Source organism: Bison bison, unplaced genomic scaffold (assembly GCF_000754665.1).
Source record: "Bison bison bison isolate TAMUID 2011002044 unplaced genomic scaffold, Bison_UMD1.0 scf7180017864287, whole genome shotgun sequence".
Taxonomy (NCBI): domain Eukaryota; kingdom Metazoa; phylum Chordata; class Mammalia; order Artiodactyla; family Bovidae; genus Bison; species Bison bison.
In genome coordinates, this window is record NW_011494859.1 from 1,914,658 (window position 1) to 1,930,815 (window position 16,158).

Consider the following 16,158-nt stretch of genomic DNA (forward strand, 5'->3'; position numbering starts at 1 on the left):
ATAAATGGTAAGCTCTATTTCTAATATGCTTACTATTTTGAAAAACCAAGATCAGTGGCACGCAGGTTGAAGCATGGGCCGCGAGGGGCTGGAGTGAAGCCTTCTCCTCAAGAGGGAGGCTGACAACAGGACTGTGTGCACTTCAGGGCGATGGGGTTAAGGGTCGTTTCAGAAAAAATCTGCCCAAGAGTTGGGAGTTTGCACTGAGGGAACGCAGTCCCGCTGTGGGGCTGTGTTCTCCTCGAGGTGTCACTCTGTTGCTTGGCTGGCTGGATGGAAGAACTGTAGGTGAAATTTCTTATTGGAACAGCTCTATTTAGCCATCATTCCAAGAATCAGTGGTACCTATTCTTGTTGACAAGTGAGGCGGAAGTCTACTCTAGGGTCTGCCGTTACTTGGAAAATGATAGCTCTTATTAACATTAGTTCATTTTGAGTTTTCACATTTCTCTCCCTGAACAGCAAACCCCAGGCCACCGGAGGAACCCGTCAAACCAAAGCAGCTTAGAATCTGACTCCAATTACCCGTCCATCTCCACGTCTGAGGTGGGAGACACAGAGGACACCCTCCAGCAGGTGGAGGTGAGGAAGGCAGGCTCTCGGCTGGTCTCTGCGCCCCGGGGCAGGGCGGGGTTGGTGCCCTGCGTGGAGCCCCCAAGGCTGGCAACCACAGTGCCTACGGCTTATTTCTGACAGAAGGGCCGCTCGGACTGTGGTGGACTTCTTGACTCTCTTATCAGCTCTCTGGAGTTGTTATTTTCTGCGCAAGGCAACAAGTTATTGTTCCCACTCTACATAAAGGAAGATCCCTGATTCCTCTTGCAAAACTGAGGACCTACTGCAGAGAGGTGAAATAGCTGGAGGAGCTAAGTCATTAAAACATGTAAATTAGCATCCCCACTTACTGTCACGGTGCACATAGTCATATCAACAGATACACAAGAAAATGTTCCTTCCTGACTTAGCAGCTGGATAAAACTCTGAGAACAGCAACAAATATTTCAAACTATAGATATTTGCGGAATGACTGTATCTTTGTCAGTAATGGCCTCTTACAATCACTCGATGGTCTTTATAGTCTGTGTGTGATTTTATCAAAGGTACGTAGACACACGATTTTTCCTCTGGCATTTGAAAAGCAGAAAATGACAAGCATGTAAAACTTTATGTAGGACGTGGAGATAGATGTGGAAGAGATGAAAACAAACGTGACAAATGAAAAACAAAAAAACAAATGTACTTTGAGACGTCCCTGTGCCAGACACTAGAGAAACAGTAGGGGCTGACCCAGAGGAGGTCCCTGCCTGCATGAAGCTTGTCTGATGAAAAGCTAGACAGTAATCAGTTGAAGGAAGATGCTGGCTTAAGTCCCTTCATTTTGCTTTGCAATCTCCTCCTTTTTCAGAGGCTTTGGTCAGCCTGAACGCCAGATGCACCACCCAAGTGTTTCTTTGTGTGACAAGTTTATATGCAGACATAAGCACTTCCATCAGTGGATTTATGTCCTTTAAGGAAACTGAGGCTAGGTCTTGGGACTGGCCGAGCAGTACACCCAGTGCTGGATAAGCACAAAGCATTCATTAAGTGCTGATGAACCAAGTTTTGTTGTCCCATATGTACACATGTATACTTTCTAAAAAAAACTTTTCATTTTGTATTGGGGTATAGCCAATTAACAAACAGTGTTGTGATAGTTTCAGCTTAACAGCCAAGGGACTCAGCCATAGGTATACATGTTTCCATTCCCCCCCCTTAAAATCCACGTGGATATGCTTGTGCAGATATCCGTGTTTGTCACCCCCACATTTGACAAACTCTTGAGGACAAACCCAGGCATGAATCTTAAGGAAGAAACCTACTGGGAATTGGTGGTGTGGAGCCTGTTGGATAAGTGGGTTGCCTGGCAGGACAAGTGATGGTTTTGTTTCGAGGTGCAGTCGCGTGGTGTTTGACAGCCCATTTATAGTCATTAGCAACCACACTGATCCTGTATCAGAACGCATTGCATCCTGGGTTTTACAGTGTCCCTGGTTCGAGACCATTCTCTAGAAATGAGCTCTTTTAACTTCCAAATAAAGTGGCTGTGTCTTTATCCATCTGTTCCTGGAGTGTATGATCGGTCATCTTAAGTGTCTCACACGGGAGCAATACAGGTGACTGAGACGCAGATGTTATCCAGGCAGAGAGTGAGCCTGGAGCACCAGCTTTAATATGAGAACGCCACATGGGTGGCGTTGGCTTTGTCTCAGAAGTCTGGATTGGTGATGTCTAGGAGGGAGACGGAGGACAGACAGCTGACATGAGGGACATGTGTGTTGCCTAAGGCATCCGTGCTATTAAAACCTTCTCTTCCTGCTTCCTGTCTTCCCCGGAAGGAAATTGGCCTGGAGAAGGCAGCCATGGACATGACCGTCTTCCTGAAGCTGCAGAAGAGGGTGCGGGAGCTGGAGCAGGAGAGGAAGAAGCTGCAGGTGCAGCTGGAGAAGAAAGAACAGCAGGACGGCAAGAGAGTCCCGGTGCGTGAAGGGGCTGCAAGCCTGCAGGGGCACGCTCCCAGGGTGCTGGCCTCAAAATGACCCTGCTCACTCCTGCCAGGGCACATGGGCCGGGTGTGACCCCGCAGGGTCGTGCTGGGCCTGGGTGTCAGGGAAGCACTTCATCTCTTGTTGGTGACCTATTGAGTCTTCTCTGCCAGTGCCCACATCACCCTAGTCGGACAGGAGTCCACTTCCCAAGTAACCCCAGGGCAGAGAATTTCCACTAGTGAAGCCAGTCCAGTGGAGACCTGTATCATTGTCCCCCCCTTGCAAAGAGAACCAGGGTGTGATTAGAGTATAAATACAGGTGGCCCTCTGCACAGTTGCAAATTCACCTGTGACTCTAGTCAGCCGTGGTTCTACCTCTGAGGAGTCAACCAATCACCAATTGTGTCCTGCTGAAGAATTTACCATTGAAAAGCACGGAAAATTAAGACTCATGCAGTACAAACCCGGGATGGTTCAAGGGTCGACTGTGTAGGCAAAAGTCAAATCTGAGAAAATCGATGGCCTTTTGTACCTGGAATCCAGTGTGGGCTTGAGTTTAACCCCATTGGGTCAGGGGCAGGGCCAGTTTGCAATCAGTCACCCTTCTTTCGTAGGACTGTACCTTCGTCTCAATCTAAGTTATCATCCACATCTTGGGTCTTGAAAAGATATTTCTTGAAACCTTAGTGTCTCCAGATGTATGGCTCCATCTATGGACCTACCGGGCACCTGTGCAGCGCTCAGCGTTGTGCTGGTGTCAGACTCATTGTACGTGTTGAATGTTTATTAAATGAGGGAAATTCAAGCAAAAGAGAAATTCACAGATTGACTAGACTGTAAATTTGAGGGATGTGTAATCTAGTTCAGTAGGACCAGATATAACATAGATGAAAAATGAAAATACCACCGGTGGTATTTTTAGTAAGTGCCAGGTTGAGTACAGATGGGTTGGTGCTGTAGGAATAGAGTCCACTGCCGTTAGCAGTGATGCAGAGGTAAGCGCCACTTGCTGTAAGGACCACTTCTGATGGGACTCGAGGCCATCCTGCAAGGATCACATCATTAGCTGACCTCATAGTGGGTTTGTGGAAGGCCTTGCATCTATTTTCAGGCCCTAATTGTCCATTGTGGGGTTTGACCCGCTCCCTGCACCCTCAGCCCCGCCCCCATCCTACCCCATCCGACCCCCTTTCTAATCAAGCATGATACAGACGCTGATCTGTGTTGCTGGTAAATTCCTAGGCTTTTTCTTGAGCAGGAATTGGGGAGGTAAATCTTGCTGATGGATTTAAATCTCTCAGGTGGATTAGATGCAGAATGGAGAGTGAAAGGATTAGGTTTATAAATGACTCATTCAATTAAGAGAGAAGCTGCCCTGACAGGCACGCACGAATCAAATAGATGAAAAACTCACAGACATCAAACCAGGCCTGACCTGGAAGTTCCTGGCCGCTTGGCTGGCCCTGCTGGCTCATTCTGCAGGCTCCCCACCCCAGGGCTGCCAGATAACTTCAGAATCTTGGCTTTCAGACTTCTGCTTGTGTTGACACCAGAGAAAGTGGGTATGGTGGTGGTGGTGATTTAATTGCTCAGTCGTGTCCAACTCTTTGCAACCCCATGGCCTGTAACCACCCAGGCTCCTCTGTCCATGAAATCTCCCAGGCAAGGACTCTTTGAAACCCCATGGACTGTAACCACCCAGGCTTCTCTGTCCATGGAATTTCCTAGGCAAGAATACTGGAGAGGGTGGCCATCCCCTTCTCCAGCGGATCTTCCCGACCCAGGGATCCAACCTGATCTCCTGCATTGCAGGCAGACTCTTTACCCTCTGAGCCACCAGGTAGGCTCAGAAAGGGTATATCTCTCCTTAAAAATAATGACTGAGCAAGAGTTAGAACCACAGGTTTGGCTCAGAGCCCTGGAATGTGCATGAACATCTCTGCTTAAGAAGAATGGCCTTGTTTCCGCCAGAATTCAGTAAAGAAGGCAGAAGTAGGGAGGGGAGGGTATGGGATCTCTCTGCAGAAATCCTGAAACTGAACTTTCTGAGAGCATGTTCTGGGGTCTGCCCTTGGTCCCTGGAGGAATTCTGAGCCACCTGGGTCTTTATTCTGGAGCAGTATGGCCCCAGGCTCAGCTCCAGAGAGAGGCCAGGCTCTGGATGTGGAATGACAGGGAAGACAGTAGGGAGTCTATCAGCGTGGGTGCGATTGAGCCTGCCGTGGTGGGGACCCTCTAGGACAGCCAGTCGGAGTGTCTGACTTCCCATCCCCCCTGCTCCCTCTCCTCCGGCCTGGCTACCAGAGGGTTTCCAGTGGGCGATCCACTTAGAAACATAACTGCCAATCCACGTTAATACAGCACTTCAGGTTTTGCGTAGTCCATTTTCCAAGAACCTAAAGCTCTCAATGTGGGGCAAACCCCTGTTGCATTAGGACACCAGTGCAGGCCTCTCCCCAGGGCAGCAAGTCATAAGCTGACCCTGAGTGGTCACGGCCCCACCCCTGGGGATGCTGGGAAACGAAGCAGAGGCTGAGACCCTGGAGAGCTGCTTTCCCAGGTCACAGGCTGGAAACCGTGGAGCCAGTGTCACTGTCCTTGACCTCAAAGGGGCTGCAGGAGGGGCTCAGATCCAGCCCCTTCCTCCCAGCCTGGGACACACCTCCTCTGTCGACAGCTGGACTTCAGGCTGCCAGCACTCTGTATAATCTAATTAAGTTCTGTCAGGTTTAACTCCCTAAACCCTCTCATTCATGGACCGTCACCCACTACTTGAGATCACCCCAAGCAGTTAACCCTTTACAGAGGTTTGTCTACCCCTTCTCAGTGGACAAGTCAAGTCTAAGAGCTACCAGACAATTCCAAGAGTCATTGGCTCAGCTGAGTCCTAATGGGCGAGTATTCCTGTGGTTGTCATCGACAATCCCAGGGGTGCAGCTGTGATGTCAGACCACACCCACAGTGCTCTGCGTGGGCCAGCTGGCTCACTGCCTGTCGTAGGGTCTTATAAGGACCTGGAGGAAGCAGACTTCTCTACAAGGTGCTCAGAGTAACTTAGCTGGGAAAACAGACGGTTCATATGCACATACATCCCCCAAACAACCGAAGAGGAGCTCGTCAACCTCATAATAAGTACAGAATTATTATGTTAACCTTCTTAGTAAGCACGCAAGTCTGATGGTGTTAGTTTTGTAGGGCTGCTGAAACAAAGTACCACAAACTAGATGGCTGAAAACAACATGAATTTATCCTCTCATGGCTCTGAGCCCAGAAGTCAAAAATTCAGTGGTCGGCAGAGCGGTGCTTTCCTAAGGGCTCTTGGGAGATGACCCCAGTCTCTGCCCGCATCTTCAGGTCACGTGGCACTCCTCCCTGTGTGGGTTTCTTTTTTTCTCCTCATAAGGACCCCAGTCATATCTGACTAGGGACCATCCTAATGACCTCATCTTGACCTGCTCACATCTGCAAGGGCCTGTTTCCAAAGGGGATGACATTCACAGGCACCAGGGGTTAGGACTTCAGTGTATCTTTTTAGCAGACATGGTTCAACCCATAACAGTATGATTTGTATTCAACCTGTAGGTGCTCATGAAGATCATGTGAACGAAGTTATGTAGGGGATGTGGGCAGGCAGGGAGGGGTTATTTACGGAGAGCTCTGTGGTGACCTAAGGTAGGAAGCTGCACTTTGGAGGCAGAAAGGAGACGGACACACGGAGGGTGAGGGTGCTGGGTTCACGAGGAAGGGTCAAGCCCCTCCTGACCATGGAGGGAGGTCCTCCTGGGGAGCAGCTGTCCTGTGGCCCGTGCTCACCTCTCTGCCTCGTTATCCACACAGGCGGAACAACCAAGCAATGACTCAGATTTGGACCAGGATGCAGATCTAGCCTACAACAGTCTGAAGGTAAGATTCTTGGAAGACAAGCTTCCTTGAACTGCCCCTGTGGAGGCCTGGTGATGACTTGGGCGGCAGCAAAGCCTCCTGAGCTCCCATCTGCTCTAAGTGGGGCCATCAGCACGGTTTCCTCTTCCTGCGTTTGTTTCTTCATCTTCAATATGAGGGAAAATTTGTATGGTGGCTCAGATGGCAAAGAATCTGCCTGCCATGCAGGAGCCCTGGGTTCTATTCCTGGGTCAGGAAGATCCCCTGGAGAAAGGAATGGCTACCACTCCAGTATTCTTGCCTGGAGAAAATCCCATGGATAAGAGGAGCCTGGCAGGGTTGCAAAGAGTCAGACACGATTGAGCGACTAACAGATGTCCTCCACAAAACTATATATGCTAATAGGAAATGTTCCCTCTATACAACACCCCCGGCCCAAAATTTGCCAGTTTTCCACACCAAACAATTCTCCAGTTCTCTGTGGACACCAACTAGGTGTCCTTCAGTTAAATTCAGTTCCGGTACAAAGTACTGAGAGTTGACAGAGAAATGCCCACGTGGGCAGTGGAGTGGTGGGAAGGACCCTGTACCAGCCTCGGAACTCACCTTCTCTGCTCCACCCTCAGTTTCCTCATTCATTAAAGAAAGGGGTTATGCCCAGTGATCTCCCAGCTCTGTGATCCTATGGCTCTGTAACAAGTGTGCAACCAATGCCCGCTTATCCATGTTCTTGGTTTTCTCTGGGAAACTTTGAATTCCATGTATTCCAGGACCCTGTCAGCAATTTATATAAAATTATCAGACTTTAAATTGCCTGACTTCATCTTAAACACAAAGTTAAATATTTTGCCTTGAAATTTTAAATACATTCCAAAATTGAGTTTCAATAGTATTCTTGACTCTGTACATAGGCAATTTTTTTCTCTGCTAGCACTGGCAGTTGGTGGCTTTCTGTATGACCAAACCAATGTTCTTGGTCTCTTCTCCAAAACACCAGTCCGTGTGATGCTCCTTAGAAGATGGGGGCAGAGAGGCCCCTCTAGACAAATAAATTTAGGACATTGTGGTTTAGTCGCTAAGTCGTGTCTGACTCTCATGATCCCCATGGGGTGTAGCCCACCAGGCTCCTCTGTCCAGTGAATTTCCCAGATAAAAATACTGGAGTGGTTGCCATTTCCTTCTCCAGGGGATCTTCCAGATCCAGGGATCGAACCCGGGTCTCCTGCATTGCAGGCAGATTCTTTACTGACTGAGCCACCAGGGTTAGGATAACCTTTTGTAAAGTCAAAAAATATATTAACATATTAGGGTTCCAGGAAGTCCTCTGTTAACATGTGGACACTTTAACCCAGTGCTTCCATGAAGAAAGATTTTGTAGCTGGACGCATCTAGAAATACAAACCCTGCTGAATCACTTAGAGGCATGCGACCCTAGTAGGGGTATCATGTCGGATCCTTAGTACCAATAGCTCTGGGTTGTGGTTTCAAGTTCAGGCCCAGACTTTGACCTCTTGCTGACATAGTCAGAACCTCTCTGTGGCCCGACATTAAAATGGGAAGTTTAGTGTTAGCTTCCCAGGCGGGCAAGGCTGGTGATCAAGGAAGGTGGTGGAGGAGGAAGCCCTCCTGGGAAGGGTGCCCTGACCCCAGGGAGTGACAGGGGTGTTGCTGGGCCGCCTCCCAGAGGCAGGAGCTGGAGTCGGAGAACAAGAAGCTGAAGAATGAGCTGAACGAGCTGAGGAAAGCCGTGGCCGACCAAGCCTCGGAGCACAGCCCGGCTGCCGCCGGCACCCCCGACAGCTACAGCCTCCTGCTGAACCAGCTCCGGGTGGCCAACGAGGAGCTGGAGGTGCGCAAGGAGGAGGTTCTCATCCTGCGGACCCAGATCGTGAGCGCCGACCAGCGCCGCCTGGCGGGCAAGGGCTCGGTGAGGAGGGGCCCGCGGGCCAGTGCGGGGAGAGGTGCTTTCCTTAGGTGTCTTCACCCGGGAGGGTCTTCAACCTACAAGACCAGAGTCTTTTGCTCTAGAGTTGGCTCTAAAAGTAGAGCAAGCTACCTGCTGTCCTCCCAGCATGACTTCATGGGAGACTTTGCTGGAAGCTTCTTGAATCCTCTGAAGTTACTCGATAGGAGCACGTTCATACTCGATAGGAGCACGTTCAGAAGGAACGAGGCGCAGAAGCAGAGCGCACCTGGGCCACAGCCTGAGCAGCTCCCCTTGCCTGCCTTTTCACCTTAGGCCTTGTCCCTTGTTACTTTGTTACCTAGGTGGAGAAAGTCTTTCCTCTCTCTCTTAGCCTCCCAGGGTGACAAGTCAAATGCAGCATTTGTGCCTAATGTTTCCGCCTCCTGCACAGATTGAGGAGCAGGAATGGAGGGGCCAGGGGCCGCCTGGGCTGCCCTGGGCATGGGCCTAGGGTGTGGTGGGGCAGGTGTGTGAGCAGCACTATTTGTGGGGGATGTCACACCGCGACAGACTTCGGCTGTGTCCTCTGCATTCGGGGAGCTTTCTCCTCCAGGGACATCTTGCCTCCCTCCACCCCATCATACCAGCCCCCCTGCTCTGCACTCGCTGTCTTTCACAGCCAGGCCTTATTGCTCCCTGACTCTCCCCATGTGATTCTAAAATCTCATTCCTGCCAGGGATTAACTCCTGTTATCTGAAGTCTTCCTGGGCCTTCATCTTTTCCCAAAGGCTCATTTTTTTTTCCACCTCTGTGTATGAAGTCATTTCATGACAGTTATTCGTATAACCAGAGTTCTTTCTCCCTTAATCGGGCATCTCCTAGGAGCCAAACATCAATGCCCGAACCAGTTGGCCGAACAGCGAGAAGCACGTGGATCAGGAAGATGCCATCGAGGCCTATCACGGGGTCTGCCAGACTAACAGGTAAGCCCCACCTCTCAGTGACTGCGCCTGGGGGAGGCGATCAGGCAGGGGCCCTGCCCAGCCTGGCACATGAGGCCCCTCCTCAAGCACTGACGAGGCCCTCCTCAAGCACTGACCATGCGCTCGGTATTGGTTATTATAGGAGATAAGTGGGGAGGAGTGGAGTCGGTGAGTCCCACGCACTGAAGTAGCCCACTGTTAGCGTCAGGAAGACTCCAGTGAACACCCCTGGAGCATCTAGAACCCAGATCCTCTGAAAAGCCCTGGGGAAAGGAGCTTCCCCAGGGAGGCTCGACAGGAGCAGAGGGAGGCCTGACTGGGAGTGACTTCTGTAGAAACGGGAACAGGCGTCAAGTGAGCCCACCTGAGTGGTAGCAGGGAGCCTGCCGCAGCTGCTTGCTGCCGTGCTACCGTCTTCACCAGCCTGGCTGGTGAACAAATGTGACGGTGGGCCCCGTGCCCTGTCATTTAGGACATGGAACCCACGCCAGGCCCTGCAGAGGTTGGATGGGAGACTCTGACCACTGCCGGATTGGCTAAAGTGAGATTTCCCAGGACTTCAGTGAACTGACCACCTTTGGTTCCCCCTCAAGGATGAGCTACCCAGGATTAAGGCAAAAGAGAGTGGCTGAGAGAGGCAGAGGACCCGGGGTGGAGCAGGGCCCTGGCGGTAGCACACCCGAGCACATGAGAGGGTGCACGGAGGATCTGTCTGCTCACCAGCTCTTGAGTGACAGCGCTCAGTTTCCTCGTCTGACCTGGGGACAGTCTTAGCAGCCTGCCGCACAGGGTGACTGGGATAGGCAAGTTCGTCCGCGCGTAGCTGAGTGGTGCCTGCCTGTGAAAGCGTGCAATTAGCAGTGTCGGTGTAGAAACTGTTAATAGTTGCGCCTCCTTCTGCCTCTCTGGGCGCTTGTGTCAAGTTGGAACTGGCCCTTTCCCCTGGCCACCTTTCTCTCTCCCTGAATGTTGATCAGTCACTAAGCATTTATTCAAAATTGCAGAAAGTGGACGTTGTCAGCAGGGGGCCCTGGGAATGCGTCGTGAACCGTTGGTAGGAAAGTCGCTGAATGACGTGAGGACTTCCCAGGGCTTTGATTCCCGGTCTCCTCATCTAGCTCCTCTTTCGGCCCATGACGAAGCTGAGCAGCTCAGGCCACACAGCAGGCCCGTAGCTGAGTCAGGGTGGAAGGCGAAAGGCTGGGCTGCTTCCAGCCGACTGCATAGGCTATACGAAGGTAAAGGTATTCTCTCAGGCCCCCAGGAGGAAACCATTTATTTCAAGAGAGCCATAATTCTTTTCCATAAAGGAAGGAAAAAAGAAAATGAAAGTGAATTTCTGCATGCCAAAACTGCAGGCAAGATTTACTCATTTTAAATTATCTTGGATGAAGATAAGAAATGAGATGAATAAGAAAAAGGAGCACAGATGACATTTAAAAAAATGTTTTTAAAAGAAAGAAGAAAACAGGGAGCTTGGTCCTGATGGCGGAGTGGGAGTATCTTTCTGATCTCCCTTTTTATTCATCTAGATGGTTTGTCAGGGTCCCAAGTCAAGGTTTTCCCAGGGCATGCTTAATACCCTGGATTCATCTTCCTTTACAGCAATGATAATGATGGTGATAAAATAAAAATAGCTTTCCTTATATCTTAAAATAATTCCGTGCCCAGCAAGCCCAGGGTACAATAGGGAACTAAGAGCCTGTGACACCGAGTTAAGTACAGAAGGGAGCCGCTGCCTCCAGGAGGGGAAGCCAGGGGAACCGGTTCTCCAAGTGCCTGGAAGGGACGTCAGTGGGTTTGTCAGTCTTCTTGAGTCCCAGCGGTCAGGGAGGACAGCCGTGGGCAGGCAGGCAGGGCCGGAGGATTGGGATCTGATTGCTGGGGCCCAGCCAGCAAGCACATCCTTTCCAGCAAAGGTGCTTTGAAGGCACAGTTGCTCTCGGTCTCCTACCATTTTCCTGTGGTTGAGTGTGTTCTGGCTTAAATGTAAATTGTATTATGCAGGGACAGTTTTGGAGTTCCGTGGTTGGAAAGTCTGTCCTCTCCCTAGAAAAACTTACACTCGTAACGCTGAATTTTTCTTAGGTTTCCAGAGAGAGTGTAGACACACACACACACACACACACAACCCCCAACCTGATCACAGCCCCTCCAAGAGCACTGGTTCCCAAGTTCAGAACCTTTTCACTTGCTAACTTTCATAGTCTATAGAGTTACTTTTCTGATCTTTGCCAACTGTGTCTTTTGTCCTCAAATGTAGGTCGAAAAGCCAGTGTTGAGGACCTGCTCTGAGAAGAGCCGCGGGAACAGGCATAGCACGTCTGTCTCCAGACACTCTCTCATTTTCACATCTGGGGAATTCAGAGAAAACCAGCATCGTTATCAGCATTTTATAAATGGCAGAACAAGAGTAAAGACAGGGCTGGTCTGTGCCCCAGAGATGGGCTGCCACAGACAGGCTGGTGTTTGGAGAGACTGTCTTTTAAGAGCTGTCTGGAGCCAGGTCCATCAGAGGGCTGGGAGACAGAGCTTCCTGCTGCTCTGAGGCTGGCTTGGCCTCTGGGCATGCTGGCGGGGAGGGGCGGTCACAGAGCTGCAGGGGGCAGGGGTGTGGGCAGGGCTCAGACCTGGCTCCAGGAACCGGTTCCCTTAGTTTCTGGCAAGTTCCACCCACACCTTGCCAAGGTGGTGGGCTCAGGGTGCATTCTTGGACCCTTCCTCAGGTCCCAGGAAACCTCCTCGCAGGCCCCTTCCACCCAGCAGGTGCCGGGAAATGACCGGAGCCCTGGGCATGAGAGCAGCTTCGCCATTGCCACCTGGGCTTGGGCAGCTGGGGGGCGGTGTGGGGGGGTATGTCACCCGCTAAGGGGCCTGTGCAGGAGAGTGGAGACCTTGTCCCACCAGGGAGGGGTTTGTGCAGCCACCTTGGGGTGGGGTTGGGGCTTGGAGTTAGGGTTCCTTTAGACTGGAGCCCCAGCAGCTGCAAGCTCTCCTGCTGGGCAGAGTGAAGAAGGGGAACTTGATTATGCTCAGCTTGTCTCACAGACCCAGCTCGGCTGCTCCTGGCTGGAAGCTTTCAGCGTTTTCCTTAACGTTCCCCAAACGCTCTTGGCCCTGAGCCATCAGCACAGTTTGCTATGATTCCACGGCATAACCATACCTGTCCACAAGCAGTTCCCTGCTGCATGGCCAGGCCTGTCTGTGGTCTCAACATCCCTCTCGCTTCTGGTGTTGGGGAGCTATCTTCCATTTCTCAGAGGTCCCAGAATCTCCTGGGCAGTGGGATAGAAAGTCTGGGTGGGAACTAAAGACGGAGCACAAAGCAGTCTTTGTAGAATTGGGACATCGACTGTCTCGGAGCTGGCAGGAACCACGCCTGTTCTGTTCACAGGACAGCAGGCTCTTACACTGGACCAAGGGCTTGCGGTCAGGTCCTGGTTTCCACAGTCTCCACAGAGGCAAAGTCATATTATCCCAGGCCTTTCCTGGTGCACGACTTTACGGTTTTAGGTTGTGTAATTATAGATCTAGAAGAAACTTCCCAGATAAGTCAGCTGAGCACTTTCACTTTACACCTGAAGAAACAGGCTCGGGCGTGTGGGTGGCTAGCCCAGGTAGGAGCTTGTTAGCCGAGGGGAGTGGCTGCCATGTCTTGCCACCTCCTGTGTTCGGGGACTCTGCCTGCCTCTTACTCGTGTGTGTGTGTGGTCTCTTTGGGAACAAGGCTCAGCACAGTGAGACATATGAATATCAGTTCAGTTCAGTCGCTCAATCGTGTCCGACTCTTTGCGACCCCGTGGACTGCAGCACGCCAGGCCTCCCTGTCCATCACCAACTCCCAGAGCTTACTCAAACTCATGTCCATTGTGTTGGTGATGCCATTCAACCATCTCATCCTCTGTCGTCCCCTTCTCCTCCCGCCTTCAATCTTGCCCAGCATCAGGAATGATATTAAGTGACATGAAGGACTTAAAACATTTAAGAAGTCAATTCCTGAGAGTTTGTTTGGGGTTTTCCTTCTTAAGCCACCAGGTGGCGCTCTCTCCCCAGCTCATCACCCGCCCCCGCCCAGTGGTGTGGAAGGAGGAGAGGCAGACCCCTTCATGGGAAGCAAAAGATAGGCCTGGAGCTGGCTGTTGCTGCTGCTGATAAGTTGCTTCAGTCATGTCCGACTCTGTGCGACCCCAGAGACGGCAGCCCACCAGGCTCCCCCGTCCCTGGGATTCTCCAGGCAAGAACACTGGAGTGGGCTGCCATTTCCTTCTCCAATGCATGAAAGTGAAAAGTGAAAGTGAAGTCACTCAGTCGTGTCCGACTCCTAGCGACCCCATGGACTGCAGCCCACCAGGCTCCTCCGTCCATGGGATTTACCAGGCAAGGATACTGGAGTGGGGTGCCATTGCCTTCTCCGGAGCTGGTTGAGTGGTTCTTAATTTACTCGTGTGCCTGACTTCCGGAGCTCAGTGGATGACTGGGCTGCATGGTTCTCTACTCCAGTCTTTCTGCCCTATGCCTGGTGTGTTATAAGAATGAGGGATGAGACCTTCCTCACCGCAGGGCTCAGCAGCACATGTGGCCCCCTCCCCGAGAGGGGGTCTCCTGGGAGCTGCAGGGGTGAAGGGACCCTCCGAGGCCTGGCAGCCCCTCCTCAGGGTCTGTAGGACCCAGCCAGGAAAGGACCTGAGAGCAAGGCCAGGAGCCCTTGGGTTCTAGCCTGGGTGTCAGTGTCAGGCAGATAGCCTCCCCCTTGGTGTGTCCACCCGTGTGGAGATGAGATAGTCGGGGATCCCCAGGGGCCCCTTCAGAAATAAATGCTGTGCCCACCTCTGGGCCTGACCCCATGCTGGCCGTCGCTGTGCCTGGAGTTCCTGCCGGTGACCTGCCTTCTGGGTTAAAGCCACTAACACAGCAGCCACCAAAAGGCCCGTATTCAGTACTAAGGGTTAACACCCGAGAAGGGGAAGGCCTACGCTGTTGACTGCCCCTCTCACACAGCCCAGGCCACGTGTGGGTGTGCAGGGAGAGTGGGACACACAGGTCAGCTGGGGAGGGGGCGGGGAGCTGGCACGATCTGGGGAAGCCAGGCCTGAGGGAGGTGCTGGGCCCTGACTCAGGGAGGTCCCAGGGCACACACCCAGCTGGCGGGAGGCAAGCGTGGGCAGGAAGCAGAGGCCATATAGCCTGCCCATCACTAGCGCTCCCTCGGCTAGTTCCAGACACTGCAGAGTCGGGCCTGTGCTGGGTGTGACCGGCTATGCCTGGGAGGCGGCCCACTCGAGCCCTGCCGGGGCTAGGCCCTTCCTCATGAGGAGGAGCTGGGGGGTGTAGGGGAGATGTGACAGGTAGCTGCACCCCGCCAGACCTCACACACATGCTGACCAACAGGGCATCTGGTGGCCAACCACGAACAGAAATGCTCTGGAAACGACTGTCATCTCCTGAGAGTTAGATTGCTGGTCTTGACTGCAAGCAGAGTGGACACAGCTCCCACTTCCTGCTTCCTGCCAGGGTTCTGGGGTCCAGCCCGCAGGAGCAGGGGCCTCTGGGAACAGGGACGGAGGGGCCGAAGTTGGATGGGGACAGCAGGGCTCTGCCTGCTGCCCGCCACCCGGTACTGCCAGCCTTCGAGGGTCTTGTGCGTGCCCTGGGCTGGGCAGGGCTGGGGAGTCCATGCTGGGGGAGTCTGTGATACGTGCCTCCCTTCTCGGAGCTGCCTGGCCGTCATTGGGAAAACACAGGGCACACAGAGAGGACAAAGAGCTAGAAAGTCGGAGGCATTGCCCTCCTGCTTTTCCAGTTGAGTAAACTGAAGTGATGCAGTCCGGTCCCAAGGTCAAGGGGAGAAAGTTCACTACTCACGATGCCGGTTGCAAAGTTGCTGTTAGCTGTTTCTTGATGCCAGACTGCAGGGAGGGCAGGAGATGAGATGAGTTAATACTTTTGTGCCCTTGAGAAGTGACAGGAAGGGGCCACACGCTGACACACAGGCAGGACAGGTCGTCTCCTCCCCTGTCCTCGCAGAGCTGGGGTCCCTGCGGCTGTGGCCCTGCGGCTCCGTGGATCTGACAGCCGGGAGGCCACCACCCCCGCCCCGCACAGTCAGCCCGTGCTCGTTGCCTGCACCGTCCACCCTGTGTGGGTCCTCTCCTCCCTGCCCCGTTGCCTGGCCTCCCCGACTCGAGCTTGCTTTTCCCAGTCATTCTGGTAGAGGGAGGGATGATGAGGGAGCCCAGGTGAACACCTCCACCCAGCCCGTGCTGCTGTGGTTCACAGAGTCATCGGAACAAGTTGGCCCTCTTGCTCTGCCTTCAGCAGTGGGCCTTCTGGCTTGGGGCAATCAGAGGCCTCTCAGGAGGGTGCGGGAGCCACTCTCAGGACAGTGACCGGAAGCTGGGAGACTGGAGGGAGATGATGTTTGCAGGAGCCCAGATGCTGGTGATGTGAGGGGTAGGAGGGGGACTGGGCGTTCTGGAACCTTCCCTCCTGCCTTTCCAAGCCTGGCTGCCCTTGTTTCCCTTTCCCCGGCCCTCTGCTGCCCCCCTCTCTCTCTTCCCCATCTACACTGGACGCCCTGTTTTTCTGTCCTTTATTTCTAGCAAGACTGAGGATTGGGGCTACTTGAATGAAGATGGAGAGCTCGGCTTGGCCTACCAAGGCCTAAAGCAAGTTGCCAGGTCAAACGTGTGTCTTTCTTCCCGTGTCTGTTGTTCTGCCTGCTCGTGTCTATGCTTGATTATTTTTCAGCTGGAGGGGATGCAAGGGTACAATTCACAGGGGTAGGGCAGGGAGGAGTGTCAGAGGGAAGCCCCTTGCATCGCCGTCTGTCACTTTATGTGGAGGCTGCTTGTTTGCATCAAG

At 52.6% G+C, this 16,158-nt stretch overlaps 1 protein-coding gene across 1 annotated transcript in view; it reads left to right on the forward strand.

The window, feature by feature from the left end:
• Nucleotides 1-16,158, forward strand: part of MYO5B (myosin VB) — a 200,438-nt gene that overhangs the window by 155,803 nt on the left and 28,477 nt on the right. The window contains exons 25-30 of the mRNA XM_010849816.1: nt 463-582; nt 2,376-2,516; nt 6,363-6,428; nt 8,092-8,334; nt 9,197-9,297; nt 15,897-15,974. Of these exons, the coding sequence (XP_010848118.1) occupies nt 463-582; nt 2,376-2,516; nt 6,363-6,428; nt 8,092-8,334; nt 9,197-9,297; nt 15,897-15,974 (749 nt within the window). The remainder of the gene's footprint in view (nt 1-462; nt 583-2,375; nt 2,517-6,362; nt 6,429-8,091; nt 8,335-9,196; nt 9,298-15,896; nt 15,975-16,158) is intronic.